The 25,631-nt window shown below is 35.5% G+C and overlaps 1 protein-coding gene across 10 annotated transcripts in view; it reads right to left on the bottom strand.

The window, feature by feature from the left end:
• The window catches only part of PCDH9 (protocadherin 9), a 670,643-nt gene that overhangs the window by 469,508 nt on the left and 175,504 nt on the right, over positions 1 to 25,631 (bottom strand). For 2 of the 10 annotated variants that reach the window (XM_071431108.1, XM_071431109.1), the window contains one exon: positions 21,668 to 23,132. The exons of the other annotated variants lie outside the window; for them this stretch is intronic. Coding sequence is in view for 1 of the 2 variants with exons in the window: in XM_071431109.1 (XP_071287210.1) it covers positions 23,112 to 23,132 (21 nt within the window). In the remaining variant the exon portion in view is untranslated. Of the gene's footprint in view, positions 1 to 21,667; positions 23,133 to 25,631 lie in introns of those variants that run through there. 10 annotated transcript variants of the gene reach the window in all.

Below are 25,631 nucleotides of genomic sequence, written 5' to 3'. Positions count from 1 at the left end.
CAATTCTGTGTTCAGCCTGCTCACAAATGAAGAATGTAGGCTGGAAAAGCCTACAATGAATTTTTATGACTATTTGAATTGCTCTGTCTTCTCCCATTCTCCCCTGCTTCCACAAGAGCATCTGAAAGAAACTGTGGTGTAGGACCATGGTCCTCTCACCAAAAGGGTAGATGATGGATTTATTCTAGTTAGAGAGAACAAACATACCTTACCATAAGTGGTTGCTTTTTGTCAGCTCCTACATGAATGAATAGCTTATTTGAAGGAATATATGCTTTAAAACCCCTGCCAGCCTCTGCTATAGTGTAAAAATACATTAAGTTTCACTGAAGCCAATGAACATCCCATTTACTCAGTGGAAGCTTTAGTTTCTACCACCTTCCTGGAACATTTTCAACCTGAGATTCCAAAGTGTAGAGAACCATTCCCATCACCACTGACTCAGCCAGGATGAGAGACAGTGTCAGTACACATCCTTTAACAAATGGTTTCTGACTGCTTAAAAAAAATAAGCAAGTAGGCACTTCTATAGCTGTTTATCTTCTTTTCTCTCTCAGGCCTCGTAGATATAAAAGCAGCAGAAGAAAGTGGCAAGATGTCAACACTGTTTGAACACCAAGCAGAAATAAAGCAGAAAATACAACTTTTTGGTATACTCATCAGTTTGAATGAAAAGCTGAACATTATTTATGAGACGTGTGAGAAACAATCCATTGTACTGAAAAGCGATAGTCAATCCCAGATATAAATTCTCTGCTGGTCGATAACTACTATACCCATTCCCTTAGACATGAGAATGACCTGACAGAGCCATAAATTCACAGGTTGTCCATTTTTCACAGAGAAGTTCCCCGCCCCAGACAGTCTGCAGTGCACCAGGCATGACATTGGCGTAAACATTTACTCATTTATTATTTTATGCTGACTGCTTTTCAGCTCCCCAGCAACAGACAGGCAAGTAACAATGGTGATACAACCTGGGCCAGGTTCAAGGACAGGCTAAATTTAGGTTTCAGAAATGGCACAGTGTGATAGCCCTTCCTATCCCAGCAATACTCTGGAACTCACTAAATATGCATCTTCTTTTAACACAAAACCTCACATAAATCCATAGGGTTTCAATCTACACATGCATGAAACAAATGCTCTACCTACAAGTTTCTTTGAAGGAACCAAACAAAAAACTCAGTCTAAACTTACTGAAAATGTGAAAAATGGCTGGCATTGACCCAAAGTCTTTCTGAAGAGCCTGACCAATAATTAGTACATTTCAGTGATTTGCCCCTTTTGGGGCCTGTGTTCTAATGGGTTTTAGAGCTCACAAATCAGTGCTCGGATTTGTTCTGTGCATTAACGTGCACAGAGTGCTAAGCTACTTATTTGTAATGATACTGTTCCTGTAGGAAAGCCTGCCTTGATTGTTAATGATACTTGAGGCTCTTAATCTTAAAACAAGGGGGGAGACAAACTGCAGGGTGTGGCATAGTCTGCTACACAGTTTATCATTTCCTGAAAATAAAAACCTCACTTAATTCTATTGATAGCACTCAGAATATTATAATAGGCATTTAATTTCCTAAACAAATTGCGTTTTAAGAAGCTGAAGCAATCTCTTAAATTACACTATTTTCATTGTTTATCTTTGTTGTTGTTTTTTTTTAAAGCTAGGTTCTATTCAAAAGTGATTTATTTGAAAGAATAATTTGACGAAACTTGCTCTTACTTTCCATTACTCTCACATAATTTTTTAAAAGCACAAATAAAAAAAGGAGAGTAATACCTTATTCCTCTTCAAGATTAAAGACTGTTGTATGATCAGCATTGCACCACTACCTAATATTGTACACTGTTAACACATTAATTGGTTTATTGACCAAAGTTTTACAACTTTTCATTCAGCCCAAAGTGCCCTTGCTGTGAACTCACCCAAAGAATTATCAGGTTCAATAATCTAAATTATATTCATTAATACAATAATAGATATATATAATAAAAAAAGAACAACAATTATCCTCAAACAAAGTGGAGCTAATGACTGATTTTCAATAAGACTGATTTTACATACCAAAAAAATGCATAGACAATCAAAACTTTGATTAATACTAAATAAAATAAAATTTTCCTTTGAACATCACAAGCTATAGTAAAATAAACTGGAAGAATAAGTGTAATGCATATTCATATGGTAAAAAATGTTATGACATACAGAGAAAAAAAAATATGAAATGTAGGCTGACTGGTAAAGTATGATAAAACAATGTCATGACAGATTTCCCTGTTGCTGTCAACCTTTTATAAATTTCATTCCCGTCTTTCAAAATATTTTTAAAATACAAATTTTAGGAAAAAAAAATAGTTCGGTATGACCGATCCAATTTGGAATTCAAATAGAAAGTCAATTTGACAATTTCTCTGTAAAACATGAATTTCAAGTTTGCCACAATTCATTTACAGACTTGTGGCTTCATGGAAGTTGCAGGAAAGGCTCTGGCTCCCTTCTAAGTACGAAGTAATACAGATGTATACACACACCTGTGTGACCTGAGCTCAGCTCTTCCATGGGATGAATTATCTTTACCTTCTGGAAACAAAATGTCAGTTAATGTAGAAAGTATTATACCAAAAGGATCTGATGTTTGTAAACAGAAAGATATATTTATAGACATACACACATACATACATATAAAAGGGAGTATCATTGACTAAAAAAAACCAAAAAGTAGTGGAAAAGCCTCTACACATACACAGAACAAAGATATGAACTCATGATGGGACAAAAGATAGAAAAGACAGAATTTAGTGTAGCAAAAAGATACTGAAAAGAGTTTTTTTTAGTGAATCAGCTGCTGACCTCATATCAAACTCAGTCCTAATCATAGTGAATGAAAACTGCTGTTTGTAGATGGCTGGAAAAGGCTTTGAGCCACAAACTCATTCTAATATGCTGAACAAAAAAACTGGACAAGATATTATCATCCCCTAGCCAACTCATTGAATTGTCTAGCTGCAAATCTTATAAAATCATCCTGCATTCTCATTCATATTAATTGCCAGTCTATATCTAAATGAAGATGTAATTACATTTCAAAGAAAATACATAATATCCATTCTTAATTTAATGGTTTAGATGTCATGTATCTAAGGTATCTAAGGTAAATAACCTTGTTACTTCAAATACCTGTCAGAGACATGCCTGCCCTTATGAAGTTACTGGAGGTTCTGCACAGGGAGGTATAAGAATTTGGAATTTTAGGTATGTTTCAGACTTTAAAAAGGTCAGATCCAGTGAGACCATAACTCTGAGAAAATCTCCCTAAATCCAGCATTTATGGAAGGAGAGATATCCACATGCATTCAGACTCTACAGTCCTATTCTTAGAATATTCATCTACCCCATGCACTGTGATATGTTAGGTTCTGTGAGAGGCATTTTTGGACCCAGTTACTCACCTGTATGTGTCATTATCCTAGATATTTCTTCACTGAGTTCCTCACTGTTCCCACAGTGTATTATGTAAGATACTTCAAAATGGTTGCATGTGCACTGTTAAAATATCTAAATGCCACATGCTGAAAACACCTTCCAAGTTATCATGTTTATTATTGTGCTTGTCAGACATGCCTGGTTGCTCCTGATTAACTCATTCATTGTACATAGGACCAAACTGGCTAACAGAGAATTTGAATTTTGGAGGATAGATGCCAAGATAATACCCTTACACCCATTCCAAACTTTCAGGTGAAAATCCATTTATCAAAGAAGAAAAATTCCTTCAGTAGTCAGTTCCCTGTGGGAAACCTGAAATGCCCCATATCACTGGCCTTGGCGGTAAGTCTGTGTTCTCCATTAGCATCTACAACAAACCCACCTGATGATAAGGAAAGGTCACCAAACGTGGTGGCTGCTGTCTTGGTAACCATCAGAGTAATTTATTCATACTGCTTGTAATCAGGCTAAAAGTTCCTGAGGCTTTGCCATCTGGAAAATTTTGCATAGCATCTCTAATAACTTCTTTTATTTTATTTCTTTTATGACTATGACAAGACTTGATTCAGCAACAGTTTGGAAGCAAACCAGCCAATTCTCTTTCTTTCAGGCACTCTTTTCAGGCAATTAAAAATATTTCTTTTTTTTTTCCTTTTTTTAGTATCTACTTTTCTTTTTTTTTTTTTTTTTTCTCCAGACTGAGCTGTATTAGAGATTAATTTGGAAAACCAGGTACATAACATGGAAAAAACCTCTGAATCTACCAGAAATGAGAAAATAAGAAAAGACTAGAGACAAATCTCTCTCTGGCTTGCTGTGTCTCTTCCTCATGCTTTCCCTCAGATCAGCTAGCTTACAATAGCTTGCCTGTTACTAACAACATCATAGAAGGGACTGTCCCTTTGGGAAGAAAAAGAACAGGCAAAAAAAAGAGCAACCTTTTCCTCCATCCTTCCTACAATTGGTTGCACCTCTGTTCCCTGTTCTGCCCAGCAAATTCCAACTCTCATAATTTGTCACATATTCCCTCTTCCTGCTCTCCTCCTATCCAATGTCAAGCTGCTCCTAGAAGAGGGGTAAATGCTCTCTTTGCAGATATACACTTGAGAAAAAATGCAATTTTTCTTAGCATAGTAAGTTTGGCTCAATTAATAACTTTTATTGCACAGTATGTCTAAAAAGTGCCCTTTAGTGGGCAATATACTAAAATAATTGTCGGGTGTTGGTGTTGCTGCTGATTTAATATGTACCATTTTCCATTAAATACTATAGCTAGCAAACAGTTTCTAAAATTTAGATTTCATTATCCAAATTGTATTTACATACGTGTGACCTCCTTTAGAAATCATGCAATTCATCCTCCAACTAATTTTTAATAGTGATGAATGCATATGAAAATGGAAGTAGCACTATACAAAATTAGCCCATATTCCTCTGAAGCTCCTTCACACTGCCACATTCCTGCAGACTTGGCTGAGTTTTTCTCTTCTTGTGCAACTTCCTCAAGAATACTAAGCCAGTGAACACATGCACTACTACTGATACTTAAAATATCATCTGAATTTATGTTGTTCCTGCAAGCGACAGGGTTCTGTCTCAAACCTTAGATTTACCAGATATTGCTATGAACTTCTTCATGACCTGAATTCTTTGACCTGTTTCTAAAAACAAATCAAGAAAAAAACAACAGCACAAAAAATACCTTTCCTCTCTAAAAAAAACCCCAAAAAAACCCCAAAAAACCAAAAAACCCTGAAGCTACCACTCCAAAACTCATCAGTTAAATATTAAGATATTTAACTGTTCACCATAGGCAGGCTCTCTTTAATGTCAATATGACTTAACTCCAGATTTGAAATGTAACTACACCACTGCAGGAGAGCCAATGTTTTGTTAGGAGGAACAAATAATAGTTTTCCAGCAAAACACTCATGGAAATCTTTTGTTATTCTTATTCTTCCAAAACAACTTACTTGAATAAATAAAGCAGCTCTCATTCAAAATTTGCTGCATTTGAGAAGGAAAATAAGAACATGTAGGTTTGGAAAGACAACAAGCTTGATAACTTTTATTAGTGTTTCATGACAGTCAATTTCTGTATACATTGCCTTGCAAAGATTTGATGGTACCTTAACTGAATCTACAAAACATCAGAGACTCTCAAAGCTAGTCAGAAAAAAAATACATCTAGAAATATCATAACACGTTTCTCAGCAAAATGTTCATTTTCATTCTTCTCTGGAGATAAGGAAATTTAGATAAATTCAAATAAAAAAGATTGAATTTAAGGAATGAACACCAAATGCTTATCCATTCTATCTTCCCTATCAGTAATCAGGAGCAGCATTTTGGAAGATCAAAAAAGCCCTCCTTTCTCTCCTTCTCTCACATCTTCCCCCCTGCACACCGCATTGTCACATATGCACTCCTCTGGTATCTGAAGCAAGCAAAAATCTCCAGCTAAAAACAATGACACAATTTCAAATGTTTGTGGAGCTGAGGTTACACTTCATTACTAAACAAAAATTTCCAGAGTTTATTCAAAACTTCTGCATAAAAATAGGATTTTCATCCAAAGTATAATCCTATTCTGTAAATTGCATTCATAAACAGTACAGAACACTTTTGCATTTTGAGTACACCACAGGATTCACTATCAAATTTCCTGAATTTACAAGTCAATAGACAGTCTTTCAATCTATCTGGTCTTTGCAGACTCAGCATGCTACTTGTAAGCCAAGCTGTTGTCCTTCTGGCTTTGCATATTGCTGCCAGCACTAAAGATTAGGCAGACCAAACTCCTTGCTCAGTAGACACAGCACAGAGAACTGGGGTGTGCTGACTGTTCCCAGATGAGCAGATAACTCAGGTGGTAAGTTAAGTGAAGCTTCCTACTGCTCTACAGAGCACCAAGTCAACTTACTGTGCCTTTCTACCATGTTCCTCAATGTTCTAGAAACATAGTCCGTCTATATCGATCCCACAAACACACACAGCACACCCCCTATCACCAAATTTTAATGGACAATTTCCTCCCTTTCTCAAATGAAAGATGAAATAATGATCATAAAAGAAACCAGAGGGCAGCATGTGATAAAATTTCTATTCAATCTGTTTTTCAGAGTAATGCTGTATGTGCTTAAAATACCATCCTGCCTCAACCAACCACTTTTTGTTTCTAAGAAAAAATTTGAATGGCATGATAAGATGTCATTGCTTGCAACAGTAAAAAGGAACTGAACACAGAAACTCCAGAAGGTCTTCTGCAGTCTTAAGTTCCCCACATGCTCTAAATATGCATGTTGTCTTTATCTATATTCTGAACTTGCCCCTCAAACCAACTGTCATCCCGGATGCCTGCAGCTCTATTACCAGGAGAAAATACCAACATCATCACTAAGGATTTGCTACTGGATCAATTCTGTAGGTGTTATAAATCAGCAGAGCTTCAGTAACTTCAGCTAAGTGATGATGATTTACAACGCCCTGAGGATCTGGCCCTCTGTCCTAATTACTTCATTAATCTGCATATTCCTGAAAGGAACACTAATCTTTTTTCTAAATTACTTTTACTTCAACCCACCTGTTATAAGTCTGATGTGGATTTATACAGAGTTCAGATCATACTTTCTTACTTATTTTTGAAGAAGCATTTCCCTGAGGCTGCCCATGGTCCATAAATGATCTATATGGCTGATTGAATCAAGCCTGGGCTGGTGCTTTCAGCAGGTATGAATTCAATTCCTCAAGACCAACCCATTAGAATCTAAACACTATTAATAGAATGGAGAGGAAGAAACACATTTTTTCTGTCCCAGGGAATAAGAAGCTGGCCACTCTGATAGTAAGTTATTTGATCAGGTCTATCAGAGCCAGAGGAACACAATGACTACCTTCTCATAATAACAAGTAGTTTATTCCCAGGAAAGGAGAAAGTTGGTGTTGGAAAGCATGTTTTATCATATTCCCTCAAGATATCACTGAAGCTAAGAGCCCAGCCAGAGTCTAAGGAGATTTAGGTATTTATATGAATAATAAGACCACTGACTGCTACACTGGACTGTGTGTGCATATATATATATATATATTTATTCTTTTTTTTTCTTTTTTTCCTTTTTTTTTTTTTAATAAAATAAGCTTTCCTGTGCATAACTTAGCAACTAGAAATATGGGATAAAAACAGGGTTCCGTGGAAATGCTGCAATGTTTCCATTTTGGAGCCTTTCATTGTTCACCGTATTTCCCTCTGATGCTGTCTATTGTTAAAAAAGGACCCTGAGGGAAAACCACTCTGATCCTCCATGGCATGGCCTGAAAATGAAGAAATTCAGTCAGTAAGCAAAAACCTAAGAACTGCATTTTATTTGGAAACTCATTCAAAAAAAACCAAAACCAAAAACAAAATGGTGTTGTGTTGATCCCAAGTTTAAAGTGAGGCACACACATCAAATTGATTATGTGGACATTTAAACACTTCTAGAGTCCTCTGAAAGTAGCAATAGAACAAAAGAAATAATTTAGATGGAGTTGAAAGAGTTATTTTGTCTGCCTAAAACTTAATATTTTTGTAAAAGTAAATGTCTTCACAGCATTTTCTGCAGAAATATGTAGTGATTGTCTTTAAGTCAACATTTTTCAAATGTTACAATATTGTAGAACTAAAATGGTATTTTTGATAAACCTAAAATAGAATGAACTGACACCTCACATACCATATTTTATTAACAAGCCCAGGCTTTTAAATAGCTTGTTCAACCGTAAGAGGTATTTAAGGAGTGACATAAGATTCCGTACCCTAAATGAACGAATAGTAACACCAAGGTTAGGTGAGTAACCCCAAGAAGGTGACAATTATATCAGGCTGAAAGCACTACAGAAAATACAAAATGTAATTTGGACAGGCTAAAGAAAGATTCTCAGTACATAGCAGCAAAGGTTTCCTGCTCAGATCTTTGCACTCTGTCCAAACCAAAGAACTGTTAGAGAGAGTGCAAGGAACAGGATTTTTCATTCCCAAATTCATAGAAATAACTAGCTTCCAGAGAAAAGGAGTTAAAGGTGATGACATTGTATCTGAGATAATGTTGATTTTATATTTGAGTTACATACCTACAGAATAGGAATGAACTGTGTGTACAATTTAAATAAAACTCACACCTTGCTGATTTCTTAAGAGTTATTTCATTGCACTTCTAACAGGTAAGGAAATACAATTTCTTATATTTCTAGTCATTCCCTCTTCAAAATTTATTTTAGGCTACAAAAGGATATTTTACACAGCAAGTTAAAATCTCCTCAATAGTAAGGACTACTGTAATAAATGCTTGCCTGGCTTCTGTAGTACCAGGATGCATTTTAAAGGGCCACTAATTCATGCTAACATTTGCACATTATCATTCTGCATCACTGCAGTATTTGCAGTGCTATTGCTAGCCTCATAAAATAAATACTAAACAAATTACTATACTCTCCCGCTTGCCTATATGGAGCCATCAGTAAGGTACTACTTTTAATAAATTATCCTACTCTTTCTATGAGGAAGAATAGTTGCTACATGTTCTGATTTCCCCTTATATATTTCCAGCTTCAGAGGTTTGCTGTTGCTATTCTTTCTGTGCACTTATTGTACATCAAGGACAAATCTCATTATCATATCTATTCTTAATACTTATCTTCAGTCAAGCCACCCACCAATGCTCCTCCCACCCTTTAGAAAATAGCATTCCTTGGGATTTAGTGACTGATCTGTAGGCCCATATGAACTAAGTTTGAATCTCCCATTATGTTTCAAGAATGACTTCACTGAAATTGCATGGGTATTCAGAGAGCAAATATTAAGTGGATTTCAGCCACAGCAATATCAAGACATTTGTTAGACTAAAGGAGAGTGCATGAGGAAAAGGAAGGGCCATTTAAAATTTCAATCTAAAATTTTCATTTTGTAAACCCTCTTCCTATCTCCTTTCTTCTATCCTTCAAAAACCTGTATGTTACATCTTCTGTATTAGCAAAAAAAAAAAAAAATTGCTACCTGATCCTCCCTTCTAGTTACAATAATGCCATTTTCCTACTACGCTTCCTATCTTCTCCCTCCTCAGCCCCAGGCTTTTTATCTGAAGTCACTACAAACTTCACTAGTAAACTATCACTGTCCATCACCTGCTGTGAATCACAAACTCATTGCAGAAACTACTTATGGACCTATAGCTGGCAGGAAGCAGTAACAGCTTTCTGCATCTCCTTGCCCCAAAATAAGAGCTAACACAGACTACACCCTGCTGGTGAGCTGCTATGCAGTTAGGTGCAATTTGCATTCACTTGTCAGTGCCCATTGCTTCTCAGTGATGACTGTTCACCAATGGGAAAAGTGGTCACTGCCAGCCACTGAAATGGTGTGCAGAAATTGGCCACCAATGGCTCCTATCACAAGATAAGTGGTCACAGATTGCCCAGAGAGGTGATATATGTCTCATCCCTGGAAACATTCAAGGTCAGCGTGGACAGGACTCTGAGCAACCTGTTCTAGTTGAAGATGTCCCTTCTCATTGCAGGGTGTTAGACTGGATGACCTTTTAAGGTTCCTTCCAACCCAATCTACTGTACGATTCTATTATTGTGAATTTGAAAATGGCAAATACTGCAATAACAGCAGGTGATACTGATGGGTTCCAGCATGGCAAATCCAGCCTGCAGCACCTGGTTAGCTTACAGCTGTGAAATAACTACTTTTGTTAAGGATAGACATCAACATCAATAGTAGTTATTAGTCAGGAACTGCCTAGCCTGGAAACAGGGTATTACCAGTTAATGATAGGTTGTACCTGTTCTAAGCACATGTAGTCTTCACTAATCAGGCTAAATAATTAATTCTTGTAGCAATGGAGGTTTACCAGCTTTTCTTCTCTTTTTATCATCTTGTGATACCCTCATTGTCAAATTTTTCTCTTATACTTTGCTATAATATCCTCCCACCTTCTCTCTAGAGTTTAGTAGTACAACATAATATTGCAGGTTCATTTTCCTTCTACCTGAAGTAGCCAACACAACTGATTTTCCCAAGCCCTTCTCTTCTTTTCTCCCTTTTCATATGGGTACACAGCCTATGCTCCCTCTAGAAGTTGTTCTGAGAAAAAAATCCATAGCTAACTACTGCCCAGGCAATGTTTACTTGCTCCATCACTGTCTGCAAGCTTGAGAGGTGGTAGTCTTGGTTTCTGTCAAGAATAAGGAAGGTTAAGGAAATACCTTGATGTCTTACATGCAGTATTGGTTACCTGAGGTTGGTTTAGATTTGTAGTCTTACCCAAGGTTGTATTCTCTAGATTACAAGAGATGTGGTTGTTGTGCAGAGTTTTCCCTCCCCCACCACTTGTTTTCAAGGTTATATCAATTTTTTTTGATAATGTCCTGTCTAACCAGAATTCCTTTAAAAAAGAACTGGTAAGAAAAGATCTTAAGTCAGATGCCAAAGCTCTAGAGAAATGAATGCCCCAATTTCTTACTGTTGTGAATCTCACATACTATTTTCTTATCCAGCATTTTTAATTCATACTTTTTACTGAGGTCATCAACTTGGTTTGTATTTTGCAAATGTACAAAATGGGTAATGAAGTCAATGGATGTTCAGTAAGATAATTTCAGAGCCAGGAATAACAGTGCTTTGAATCTCTTTCCAGTGTGTGCAATAATAAAGAGCTGTGGAAATGGCTGTGAAATGACAGAATCACCCCAGTCCAAGTGATCATACAAAAAAATTTGAAAAAAAGTGAAAAATCAGGCTCTGGGTGAGACATAATGCAAGAAGATAAACCAAATGTACCTCCCTCCTTTATTAACTTTCTTAATCAGGTTATCTCTGAATACCATGAATTCTAATGAGACCAAGAACCATCTCTTTTAAATGCCAAGCAAACCCCTGTTAAGCAATACACTCTTTCTTTGTAGGGCTAATGCTCTCAAATCCTCATAGTAACTGGCAAGGCTTCCCTATCTGAACCTTTTTTTTACTTAGTATTTTAATTATGTGATAAAGGCCAATGAAAATTTTTGCCTTTACAAGCAGAGGTATGTGTTGTTTTATTATTATTTTTAATTGATAAACAGCATTGCACTAACATATGTGGAAAGATCAAGATACACTTTCTTTTTATCATTCCTATTATTGCATTCCCCTACACAACGGTACCCTCTTTGGAGACATCATTTGCAACATAATATTGATTTAACGTGCCACTTCATATGCATTCCACATCCTCAGATTAAAGATTTAAATTAACATGGCAACAAATTCAACAAATCATCAGATAGAGTAATCCACACAGGTTATATTTTATAGGAAAAAAAAATCCACAATCAAACACGCAAACAAACAAGAAAACCACTTCAGCAGCCACAGCCTAGGCCAGATTTAATTTGCTTGATTGATCTTGAGATCTTTGAGCTCAAATTCATTATTCTCCTATTAACTATTATCATTGTTGGAATTTATAAGGGACCTGTAAACCTATTAAACTGGTCTTAAATGTTGCAATCCATTTATTGAACAGACTAGCAATGAAAAATTAATTATTAAATAACCACCACAGAAAACATCAGTGGCCTTGTCACCTCAGAGCTAGATTGATAGCACGTTACCTTCTGGAAAGGTGGGGCCCTGCAACGTTCAAATATAAACCTTGGAAGGATAATGCTGAGTATGTCACTGCAGAAGTCACATTTTTAATTTAATGTTTTATTAAATGTTAGATAGAATAAATTTATCCGGGCCTCGCAGACTCAGTCTTAATAAATGAATTGGCACTCTTTCAGATGTAAAAAATGATCACAGCTTCTCAAGGGCATCGGAAACCCTGAAGCATAAGACACCAGTAAATACAAAAAGCAAAGGCAGCATGGACAGTGATATATTTGCAAGCACTGCGGGTGAGCCAACACTTTCAAACTGCTGAGGCTAACAAAACAAGGGCAGTGAACTCCCAAAATGGTAAAAGCACCTGCAGTAAGAAGCTGTGCTTGAGTGCTGTTGCACAAACATGTCCACTACTGGAAAAAAGTGGAAAGGGTGTGGGTTTATCACCCTCCTGCTACTATATTTCAAGATATGTTTGTACGTTTAAAATTTCATGAGCAGTATTAATAATTTATTTTCCTCCTGTCCTTTACTTTTCTAAGACTAGACTTTGAAAACAACAGGCATGGAGAAGATATATTCTCTCCCCGCCGTATAGTTATCTACAGAATGTTCTCTTGTGTTTCCCTGTAGAACTGCTGTCATTAGTAATATTTAATCTGGCTAGGAAAAACGGTTACAAGTTCTTAAGTCAAAACCAATATGCCCCTGTCCTGGCACATCTCTCCAGAGACAAGATTTCAGCAAGTGGCTCCATTTCGAAAACATTTGGCTTACATAAATCAGGACAGCTCAACACTAACACTGAAAGGCTTTCACAGCATAGTTGAGCTGCACTATGTATTTGCACAGACACTAAACAAAGTGATTGCAAATGGCTGTTAAAGCGGCCCGAAAAATGCCCTTCCTCACATTGTCAAACAAAGGAAAAACGCATGGCATGCTTTTTTCCCAGAATCCTAAAATGTTGGTGTTCAATAGCTGTCCATCTCACACTGCCACGTGTTCCAATGTTAGTCAGCACATGAACAACAGGTTCCAATAAGCAATACTACAGAAAGCAGTGAGTTGTGCTAAAATTGTCTTCTCCTGCACTCTCTGCTCTTTGAATTCATGCAGCTGGCATCCTCTTGCTGAATACACAAGAGCATTTGAATAAGAAGGTAAAAAGGAAGAGGAAGAGAAACTTCCTTGGAGTCTGGCATTCTTCCAGAAAGCCAGGAAGAAAATTCTCAGCAAGTAAACACTATAAAAGAAAGTAAATGACAAAACAAAACACGCAATTGGGCTGATAAGTTCTGAATAATGAAACAAAACATAATTATGCTGATAAGTTCTAAATATATGATATTCTTGGTCTAACTACATGACACTTGCACCTCACTTATGAGTCCTACAACTGATGTGAGAGGAAATTAGAAGGACTTTATTCATCAAAAAGTGAAACGTGACTTCACATAAACATATGGTTGCATGGAAACACAAGCAGTGAGATGAACTTACTACCAGTAAAAAATGAAAAAAAACCAAAGCTGAGCTATGCTATATCTAATTCTATCTTTCTTTAAATGACCCAAGAAAATAGATTATAGCCTCAGACAAACAGTCACATTTTATAACAGAAACCACATATTTATATGGAAATTTAATTTTTTTATTCAAAATATGAAGAAAAAAAAAAAATGAAACAAAAATGGTTTTTCTTTCATTCCATGACAATAACATAGACAGTGGTCTGTCCTGAAGTGTACATTACTGGATCCAAGAACAGAAAGTGGTTTTGGAAATATTATGCTATATATTTACATGAAGAATACATTGGGTTCAAGAAATAAATGAGATAATTAAAATAAAATCTTGAATTTAATTTTGAATATGTTTTGGCTAGGATAGAGTTAATTGTCTTCACAGTAGACTGTATGGTGCTATGTTCTGGATTTCTGACCAAAACAGTGTTGACAACATCCACGTGTCTTACATATTCCTAAGCAGTGCTTGCACAGCCTCAAGACCTCTGCTTCTCCTGCCGCCCCACCAGTGAGGCTGGAGGTACAGGAAAAGCTGAGAGGTGGGACAGCTGGGACAGCTGACCCCAAACTGACAGAAGGCATCTTCCATACAACATGATGTCACGCTCAGCACATAAAGCTGGGGGTAGAAGAAGGAAATGGGGACATTCAGAGTGATGGCATTTGTTTTTCCAAGTCCCATGTGACACATGATGGAGCCCTGCTTGCCTGGAGATGGCCAAACACCTGCCCACCCACAGGACATGGTAAATTATCTCCTTAGGTTTTTTTAAATTTTGTAGATGTTTAAATTTTTAAAATATTATTAAAATGTTTCATTTTGTAAATGTTTTTTGTAAATTTTTAAATGAAATTGAATTTATCCCAATCTATGAGTTTTCTCACTTTAACCCTTCTGATTCACTTCTCCCATCCCACTGTGGGGGAGTGATCAAGTGACTGTGTGGGGCTGAGCTGCCAGCTGGGGTTAAACCACAACCAGCTTCTAATTATTCTGGTAACAGGCAAACCACTTTTTTTTCTTTCATTATAATACAACAACCACTTTTGTTTCATAAGTGATTTTCTTGTTAATTTTCAAATCACCTTTGGTGTTGGGAAGAAGAAAAGATTCAGATTTAAAGAGAGATTTGACACAGTTTCAGCTACTAAGTGAAGCCTATTGCTTTAGTGATTTTTGAGGTATATACCCTGTTTTGTAATTCAGACATACAAAAGTGTTAACATTTTTAAGCAATAATATGTACATAAGCAAGCAAAATAAATGTGGTTAGTGTGGATGTTGTAAGAGAGCAGAAAATCAAGAACATCATAAATAGCTCAGAATGTTCCAGCTGAATCTAAGTTAACACTCTTAGAACATGACTCCATGTGCTGCCTGGTCCATGTGCCCTATTTCCTGTCGAGGTTTATCAGGACACCATCAAGAGGAGTATAGGAAGTGTCTTTCTGTTGCCAAAATACAAAATTTGCATCGTATTGGGGATGTGCTCCGTGATAATTGCAGGGTTATGTCCTATGCTACAGATATATTCAGTGTCTGGCTCCTGCTCCACAGTAAAGAGAAATTTGACAGTGGTCAAATGAAAGGGCTTATCTCTTTGCTCAAGAACAAATAAAGTCATGTCTGATTGCAGTAGATTGCAGTAGATTGCAGGATTGCAGTATCCTTGTTACCCAAGGATACATTCTTAATCCAATATATCTGAACAATCTATTGAAATGACCCAAGAGAGTATGGAAAGTTAGACAAGGGAAGAACTATAAAGTGATAGGTACAATAAGAAGTAAATATTTTTTTCTAATTCTTTAACATTTAGGATTTTTTCTAGACCTGTAAATACCTCAATAATTAGTAGTTATGAAGCTAACATAGCTAAATTCGTGACACTGCAACAGTTCACTTTCTCTCTATTAGGAGACAAAATTTATGAGCCTATCTAAAGAAAACTATAGCCATTAGGAATCGATTACAGACTGAGATTTTCTGTAGCTAATCAAAAACTGACATATTCTTGTTGAATAGGATAAATGGCCATATAAATTAATTTCAGTATTTTCAGGCAGAAGGCAACATGCCTAAGTACTTCTCTTGAATGTTAGCAAATAAAAGAATGCATGCTGAAATTAGCACTTCTCTGCTAATAAACAGGGATTCAGCTGAAGCCTTCTATACAGTAGGATCAAACAGATTTCTAATAACTGGCATTGGATGCTAAATTGCATCCACAATATAATATATACAGTAACATATTTATAATGTCTTCAACAGATGGGCCAGGTCAAATCTAACCCCAAATTTAAAATACCATACAATTTAGGAAATCCACATATGATCAAGAAATATTGTTCTAGACCAATATAGTGTACTTTTGTAAAAAGAGCCACTGGAAATAGATTGATATCAGACCATCTGTACTGTTTGTTACTACAACTGGGAAGCCTGAATCTACAGCTGATGATTCACGTATTAGCTTTACCAAAACTAAGCATATGAACTTTCAAAAATGTATCAACAGAGTCAATTTACAATGAGTCAGCAAACTGCAAGTCCATCAAAGAGAACAGCAAGGGAAATAACAGCTTTACTGATTTTAACAGAAGAATTTGCTTCCCATTTCTTCACAAACAATGATACTTATTTTTTTATTGTGCACTTACTTTAACATGCCAAATAATGACAGTTTCTAATGGAAAATTTCTCAGAGGTACCTAGATCTTGACAGATGATTACATGCCAAATGTTTTTATCCTACACAAAACAGGGTAATGGATGGTAAGGATAGGTGCAAAGCATTAGTATGTGTGTGCATATAAGTGTCCATACATGACATGAAACTTTTGTAGCAATCCCATTAAATGCCAAAAAGTCTTCTAATCAGATGTTAAACACCAATTTAAAAAAAAGAAAGTCTGGGATACGTAGGATGTTGTTCTTTAGGAAACTTTGATTCTGAGGATGAAAAATTGAGATTTGTCATCCTCTTGTACAGTGACTAATGAGCTAATAAATTTACAGACAGATGAATGCAGAATTCTTGATTTCTCTTTAAAAAGGTAGCTACAGCCTAAGGAATTATTTTAATAAAATAGGGAATACAATAAAACACAATAAACCCCATAAATACTGTGAAAGGACTATGTTTTCAAGAGCTCTACCCAACCCTCATAAATGTAAATGAGACTGTTTACCGTGGTACCATTACTCATGAGTATTCTCTTTTAGTAAAGGCAATTTTTTAAAAAAAAAGTAATTTCTAAAAGCTGTGTACTATAAATCCTTTCACACATGGAAATTGTAAGGGATTATAGATTGCAGTCCATGTTATAGTAAGACAGAATTATTATCCTTCGTTACTTTGAGCAGGTAATTCCATTTCTTTCATCTCCCCTTTCCCTTCTTATTCTTCACCTATGAATCCTATTTTTTTTGTAAGCTCTTTGAAGAAGGAATTATTTATATCTGTAGTTTAATCCTCCAGCACTGACTGGGGACTGCAGAAACAATTGCAATGTAGATACAACAAATGGATTCTGAGGTAGTCACAGCTGAAAGTGTCATACCTACACTATTGTTTCAGTTACCCATGAAGATGCTTCTTGGTTTGGAGCTTGTGCTCTAAAGAAAACTGATCTTCCTTTTGTCAAAGAATTCCTAATGATTTCAAATAGTTTCTAGAGTTCACTACAGACTTACTTCATTTATTGTCCTTATCACTCCATTTCTGTCTTCACTTGCCTGCTTTCTGTCCTTCTTCAACATATTGTTACTGTAGGAGGTATTCACACTGTCTAACTTTAGTCAACTAATTTAGGACTCTGAATCACCCTCTTTGAGTGCCTACATCTCATAAAATATGACTATATATGGAATAGACATTTTTAAACTCAGGTATTCTAATATGTACTTTTTTCAAACACCCAAAGTAACTTGGCCTAGGTGGTGTTAATATTCCACTGCATAAAGCAGTTCCTGTCAACAGTAAGCAAATTTATTAAGTGACTGGTTTACAGGTATTTTTGCACTAGCTTGGCATCTCACTTTCCTTTTTTCTCACCTAGATTTAATGCAGTAATCACACTATCTGTAGCAAAGCATAAAAGAAAAAAAAATCAAGAAGATTAAATGCAAATAGTATCTACTAATGGAATTTACTAAAATATCCGTAGAATTTAAAAAGCAAATGCCTGCTCAATAAATTGCTGCATTCAGCCAAGGAGGCTGCAGCTGTGAGTAAGACAGTACATCAGTCCCACGCCTAACCACATCTTGACCTTTCTTTTGAGACTGTCAACAAAGGTGCCAATTAGAGCAATGATTTAGAGCAACACATTTTGCGTTCTGCTAAACACAACTGTTACCAAGGGGACAAAGATCATGCATTTTGCTTAATACTGGATGCCTGATTGGCTCAATACAGATCTTCCGCTGACAACCACTTTGGTAAGCCTCAAGATGAGAAGTAGGTAAGTGCACCACCCACATACTTTTCTTTTGATCTCCTGGGACACAGAAAAGCTTATACTGTAAATATCTGAAGGATTTCCTGGCATATTGTTGATTTTGCTTAGTTTATCATCTCTCACACACAAACTCAATCATCTAAGAAATTACTAAATTCTTTTTGTATCAGAACAATATTAAACTATTTGTTTCCATATATCACAACTAATATATGGCCATAAATTATGCATCCTAATTCAACATAATGAGAGCTGCAATCCAGGTATTCAAACTTAGCTTCTGAAAGCCTCTCCTTCAACCAAGCCATAATAAAGGGCTTAAGCAAAATATGAATCAACTATCAATTATTTATTTAAAGAATGGTAAATGAGATAAGCTGATGAGAGACAGAAAAACAAGAAATTATTTTTCTGTCTCAGTTGAAATGTGAATGCATGCAATTTTGATAAAACTTAGAGAGGCAAGATGAAAACAATGTATAGTTGAATACAAACTGCCCGTAGCATAAAAAAATAAGTGAGTTATGTACCAAGAGTAGGGAAAAGACTATGATACAGTCTTAAATATAAGATTAAATTTTATCTTGGAATTCCATTAGCAGGTTACATATTGATGATCTCACAAACAACATAACAAAAAGACCACAAATCTATTTTAAGTGTACAAGAAAATCTTTAGCTGACACAGGCGTTCAAAGAATTACTTTGAAAGAAGTCAGGCATTTCTATATGTGGTTCACTAAAATTAAAAAACCCTATATGTATAACAATTACTATTAATTCATATATATCTAAAGTTCAATTAAAATAAGTTTTACTCAGTACAACATTGTTTGTCCATCCCAATCAGATCTGCTTCCCACACAGCAATTGCTATGAACTGATCATCTAAGGAGAAGCACAGGACATGGAATGACAGAAGACATGTGCAAGTAGGTTTTCAGTACAAGTATTTCAAACTGAATCTGTATTAAGGCATACTGACTGACATTCATGATAGGCCTACTTACTTGGATCTACCAAATCCTGGGAGGTGGGAAGAACTTATATAACATACACTACTTTAAATCTCATATTTCTCAGTAAATGTTATGAAAAAAACTTCAAACATTGGGCTAAAATTTACCAGGCAGTTCAGAGATGTTTGCATGCAAACTAGCTACTGCTACATTAAAATTCTTTTACAGTTAGGCACAGGATTAACAAGTTTCTTTACCAGTTGTCTCTTTTTTAAAATAAGTACTATGTCTTTTGGGGGATGGGGGTGGTGATTTGGGTTTTTTTGGTCTTATGGTGAGAAAAAGTGTATTGTGTAACAGCAAACTATGATGTAACTACAATCAACACTTCTGTCTGTACTTTAAATCTTTAATTGCTTCCCTAAAACTAGCCTAGGGAAAAAAAAATCAGTACCTTGAAAATACACATAGTTTTGAAGAAGCTAATTGAACTGATATATTTTTTAAATTTTAAAGTATAAAATTTATTGCTTTTCTCTTTGGGGATTTTCTTCTCCCCCTGCCTCCTGCAGCTCTAACTTACTATTGCATGAAGAGAACTATGTTATACCTGATTAATGGAATATGAATTGGAACCTAAAAGTTAAAGGCCAATCTGATTTCACTGTTCAAAATCAATAAAATCTGAAATTTAACAAAAACCAGATGAACAACTAAAAACAAGTCAATGAGTGAAGCTATCTCAGCTACCATTTATTTTAAGTGACAAGGTAGGTAACTTGTATTAAGTTTCCTACTAAAGACTTGCCTTTAAAATAAAAATATTATTAATTCAGTAGAATAGGGCTTTTACGGAACTATGGAGATAAATACAACTACGAAATCTTCAGGCTAGAGAACATTTTGAATTTTATTTCTTTTTTGGTATGGTTTTACAATAAATGGTCAGTAAGAGCTTGAGAATACCACACAAAAGTTTGCAATACTGTATTTAATTTTGATAGGAAGGAAAAGATTAAGTATTTCCACTGATTCAGCCTTGGGTTCCATACCAGTTGGGAAAATTCAAAGGATGCACTCTGAGAGTTATGTTTTCAAAAGTCAAGTTCTATGAATGGACAGCATTCACATACCTGCTGTTGTTTACAGGTTGTTAATGATACACTAATATTCTTAAAAGAATACTTAATATGGAAGGATATAATGTAGACATCTTGTGCATAGGCACGATCCAAGTATTTTGTGAAATCTTTCTTAGTATGAAGACAGAAGTTTCTTTTATTAAGATTCAGCTAGAAGAGCATTTTCTTGTCTAACAGATAAATGACATGATACCTTATATGTTACCTGTCAAATACTTAATTTGATAGATTCTCCATTTCTCCAAGTCACATTGGTATGGAAAAAAATATTTGAAGTTAATGTAATAATTAATGTATCTGTCCATCTAGCTTTATAATGTTTTCAGCTGTTTTCTTCTGGGAATCATATATATTTCTGCTTGGAGAGATTTGACTGGATGGTTTAAGGATCATGGTTTGTCTTACATAAAAAAGTTTAATTATAAGTGTCAGGAAAAATTCAATGTCTTTGAAAAATAGAGTGCTGTCATAGAGAAAACAAAACAAACAAAAAAAACCTGAAACAAAACAAGATAAAAAAGCAAAATACCAAGTAATTTGAGAGTGTTCATAAAAAAAAGCTTTTCAACAGTATTTTTGTCATACTTGGATGAAATCTGAGCTCCACTTTAATAAAAACAGAATTCCTATTGGTTTTTGCTGTTATGATTTTTAACTTTAAGTGATATTGTAAGATCTAAATAGAAAAATTGCATATATTTATGTCTCTGTGATTGTGTATATGTGGAAAATCCCCAGTAAAGACAGCACCAAATTGTCCCTTAATCAAGTTCTTGATCAAGCATAGGACAGCTGAGTATCTTACAGATATACTTCTATGGCTGTAAACTTCAGGTAAAAAAAAGAAAAAAAAAAGACAAACAACCCTAAATTCAGAAAGATTACCTTTTGTGACTCATATTTCTATTAGTTTACTTAGCCCAAAGGAAAAAATATCATAATTGCATTTTGTTTTATATGAAATTGAAATGTAGAGGTACCAAAAACACACCACCCAATCCTTCTACCAGTAGTTACATAAACTCCTGTGATTCAAACTTGATGTTTTTCTTGTCACAGATTTCAGGATGAAACTGGACCTTTCAAATAAGCAGGTATTTTAGCCAATATCATCCTTGACAGTTTATTCCCATTGTGATATTTCACTTACTATCTTGTACATTAAAATAATAACTATTGATACCACTCCCCAGAAAGAAGTCATTACTTGGACTGGCAACATGGAAGGATGGAAAGTATTAAAACATTCTATTTGGAAAATGCAGTGTCCCTTATGGGTTCTGATATCCTGCTACACTGGGGAACGTAGGAAGATGCACAGCCTTTTAAGGAAAGTAGAGAAACGAGAAGCTTGTCTGAAAATGGGAAAATCTAAATATATTCAAACCAATTCTTATATAGGTTCTAGAGAAAAAAGAAAAAAAAATCCCGAAAAGAAAGAAGTACAGATTCTTCCCTGAATTGTTATAGTGATACAGGTTTATTTCAGACAGCATTTAAATAGTTATTTGTTGATATATTTTATCATTATGGGTTTACACAAAATATAGTGGGATACAGGCTTTGCATAGTGAGTAACAGCTTCCTAGAGGTGCTGAAAAGTATTCTGTGACATTCTCCCAAATGAAAAAGCACCATTGAAAAGGCATATATTTATCTCTTAATACTACTTAAATGTACACACATTTCAAGAGATATATTACTCCACAGCAACTGCAAAGCACAGATATTTTCAGTATGAAGCCAGCACGAGGCACAGTATTGTCACTGTTTTCCATGTGCATTGTTTCCACAAAACTCTGCCGCCAATCATTTAATGCTATTTTCTTAGGTTTGGTGGGCAAACTGTAAAAACTGACATAACTTTTTATTAGGTGGCTGCTTATTTTGCAAATCTATTTTGAAAAGCATTCAGCTTTGAATTGTTGCAGTGAGCTCATATTTTTGCTATAATTTTTTCCCTCTAAAATAACTGAATTTCTATTCTTATATTTGATGCAGAAGTGCCATTAATATAACAATATGTTCACTAATAGGTGTGACTATACATTTTGTGGTCCATCTCTGTCACTGTCTTATTTTGCACAAGCCCTGTGGTATTTTAGAGCTTCAACAATTTAGTGAGAGTACTGAGTTTTCTTCCTATTCTTCCTTCAAATGAGAAACTAAATTTTTGATTGTGCTATATTTTAATGGTAATTTTTGTGTTGCTATGAATTAACAAAAAGGTCACAGTGGCAAGTTTTACTGTTACTCTCCTATATTTCTGCATCCTATATTTTACTGTATCAAAGCAGCTTGCTAAAGGAAAAAGAATATATGTAGTATAAATACTCATATACACAGAGATATATATGTGTGCATATATATATATAGATATGTATGTATAATTGGTCCATAGATAGACATAGATTATATTTTATGTTCTGTCCTCTCAGCCTATCAGGCACCAGCACTAGTTATTGAGGAGTTACTAGCATTTTCATAGGCTTGTTCACAAATTAAATACTTGATCCCTGTTGTCACCTGTTAACTGGTATCAACCCCTGCTCCACCCAAAAAAGTTTGGATTAGGGTTGGGTGGACTACAGTATGGAAAATACAGGATTTATGTCAGATAAAACTATGGGAATATCACAAGAAGTGCTAGCTTTCCTTATAGTTCCTTTACCAAACAGGTAGGGTCTGAGTTGCAGGTGTCTGATCATATTTCCCACCAATATGTTCAGGATCTCTTTTAGTGTCCATTCTGAGTTCAAGGCAGTGGCATGCATCTGTGCAAGGTGTCCCAAGCAGTCTCAGGAGCCTTCTCTGTGCAAGCAATCTTCTTGGTGAAGAAAGGTGGTGAGGTCTGTTGCATACTGTAGGCAGTCAGGGTTGGTGAAGCACACATAGACTCTCTCAGGGAGAGGATGGAGAACACTTGAGAGAAAGAGAGAGAGATACCAGGAAATAAGCAGGCCTAGGGGAGGTCAGGACGTATAAAGCCTCAAAATAAGTTTGCCCTTCCCCTTTCCAACAAGAACTTTAAATATTTCAAATCTTAAAATATCTTGGTTCATATCAGATTGTGAAATAAAGCCTTGAAAATTAACAGCTGTCTAGACCATACCACTAGTTTGCTTTTTCCTTATTTTCACACAAAGTCTGAGGTGTAAGAAGTAGACTCATATATTCCTGCCTATTTGGACTGATTAAATTCCTGGTTTTTAGGATTATCACCAAGACAATTCTAAGAACTGCTGTGTTAAAAGCTTGCTCCCATCTTGATTTTGAACGTGTCTGCCCAACATGATGAATTAATTACTTTTCCATTTTCTGTCCTTAATTTCCATACTTGTGGTTGCAAACAGGATAGTTGTGTCTCAAATATTTAGTTTTAATTATGAAGGCAACTTGGCCCTTAACCTTGTTAGTGTAATTGAATAAATGTGGTGAGAACAATGTTCCTCTCAAGAGATTCAGTCTCCATCTCAAGTCAGAGACTAAGTAATTTTGGGATAGGATGCAAAATGAAGCAAAACTTTTCTCAAAGATTAAAAAAACAAAACATAAATACTGTCAATTTTCACTACAGCAAAACCTCAACGGCAGGGTGCTTCAAGGCACCATACAAGGACCAAGTGTTCAAAATATATTAAGTAATGTCAAAAAAAAAGTGAACAGAAATTTGGCAAAATTTACAAATAACAAGGAAATCATGTTAACCAAGTCTAAATAAGACAGGAAATCTGAGAGAAAATTGACTCAGGGAGATGGGTGGCCATCTTAAAAGATGTGACAATAATTTATTTAAATGTTAAATAAGGCCTGTTGAAAAAACAAACAAATAGCCCACCAAAAAAGACAACAAACCACCAAACAAACAAACAAAAAAACCCCAAAAACCAAAAACAAAGCAAAGCAATCTAAATGTGTAACAGATTATTTGTTTTATCAGAGATCTCACTTACTAGCACTATCTTAGGAAAAACACCTGGGTCTCATGCAGACAGCTCAATGAAGAGCCCTGCTTGATGAGCAGCTGCAGTCAAAAAAGCACATAAAATTTTCAGATACAGAAGAAAATGAGGTGAAGAATAAGAAAGAAAGAAAATATGTCATTATATGAATCAATAATTTTCCCTTCTCTGGAATAGTGTGAAGTACTGGTCACCCCATCACAAAAAGATATTACTGAATTAGAAGGTATTCAGAAAAGACTGATTGTGATAATTAGGCATATAGACAAGACTTCATATGAAAAGACTGAAAAAACTGGAATTGTTAACCTTAAGAAAAAAAAAAATAAAAGATGAATAAGGAGGCATATGATGAAAGTATAAAAATGGTAAGTGGCAAAGAGAAAATAGATCAGGAGCTTCTGTAGTCCTGGGTCTCTTAATTCAAGAACAAAAGGACACTAAGTGAAAGTGAAAAGCAGCAGCTCCAAATCTGATAAAAGAACATACTTTTTAATGCAGCACATAATTAGATTATGGAATTCAATGCCACAGGATGTCACTGATGTCAAGACCTTACCAAGACTCAAAGAAGGACTTGGCAGATACAACTCTTGATATTCTTGGGAATTTTATGCTAACTAACTGTTAAAAGGTTTTGAAAGAGAGGTTATGTGCCATATTTCATGATTTAAAAGGAAATAATTTAAAAAAGAATTTGGAGAAAAGTTCCCTCTAAGTGGATATTCCCATCTCTGGCTGTCTGATTATTTTGTTCTTTTCTTTGCTTCGTATGTTGGCATTTTCTCCTGAGACATCTGGGCAGCCTTGGTGGGAGGCTGTGTAATAATGAATAACTATTCTGTTCTAATTACTATTATCCCAGTCCTACCCCACTATCTTAGTATCTCCTATAAAATCTTAGTATTAGGACTTTGGCCTTCCCTTTTGCAGAATAATTGTCTTGTGCTCTATTGTATTCCATTCCATTCCAGTTAGCCAGCTAGATTTCTCACCCATTGTCAATTAGTATAACCATTGTTGGAAGTTATATAGCATTGTGCATTTGTTTGGAGCAACTGTGAAACTTCTAGATGCAGAACTAAATACATTTTTGCTGTGACAGCTATACAATTAATTCTGTGTGCCCCAATTGTCTTCCAGCCCTATCTTACCCTCCAGCCATGCTACTGACATCTTGCTTCCCATCCTGCAGCTGGAAAACATATGCAGTGTCTCTAAAATAGAGGCACTTTAGTTTTTAAACTTCCTATTCTCCACAGCTTACTTACCACATTTTTCTCCTTTCTGCCTGCCTGGCTGCTCAGAGAGATAAAGTATTCTTGTTCCCATTTTTGTTATTATACTATTTCTTTTCTAATTCATTAGCTTTTTCTTTACCTAGTTTTTTCTATGTGAAGGCTTTCAGTGCAGGTAAACAATGGCAGGCATAAGCATAAAAGAACTTCTCAGATCAGAT

This window comes from Agelaius tricolor, unplaced genomic scaffold (genome assembly GCF_023055355.1).
Source record: "Agelaius tricolor isolate 1412-34295 unplaced genomic scaffold, bAgeTri1.0.p SCAF_7, whole genome shotgun sequence".
NCBI classification, from domain to species: domain Eukaryota; kingdom Metazoa; phylum Chordata; class Aves; order Passeriformes; family Icteridae; genus Agelaius; species Agelaius tricolor.
The sequence above is the reverse complement of the archived record's forward strand: the minus strand, read 5'-3'. Positions and strand labels throughout refer to the sequence as shown.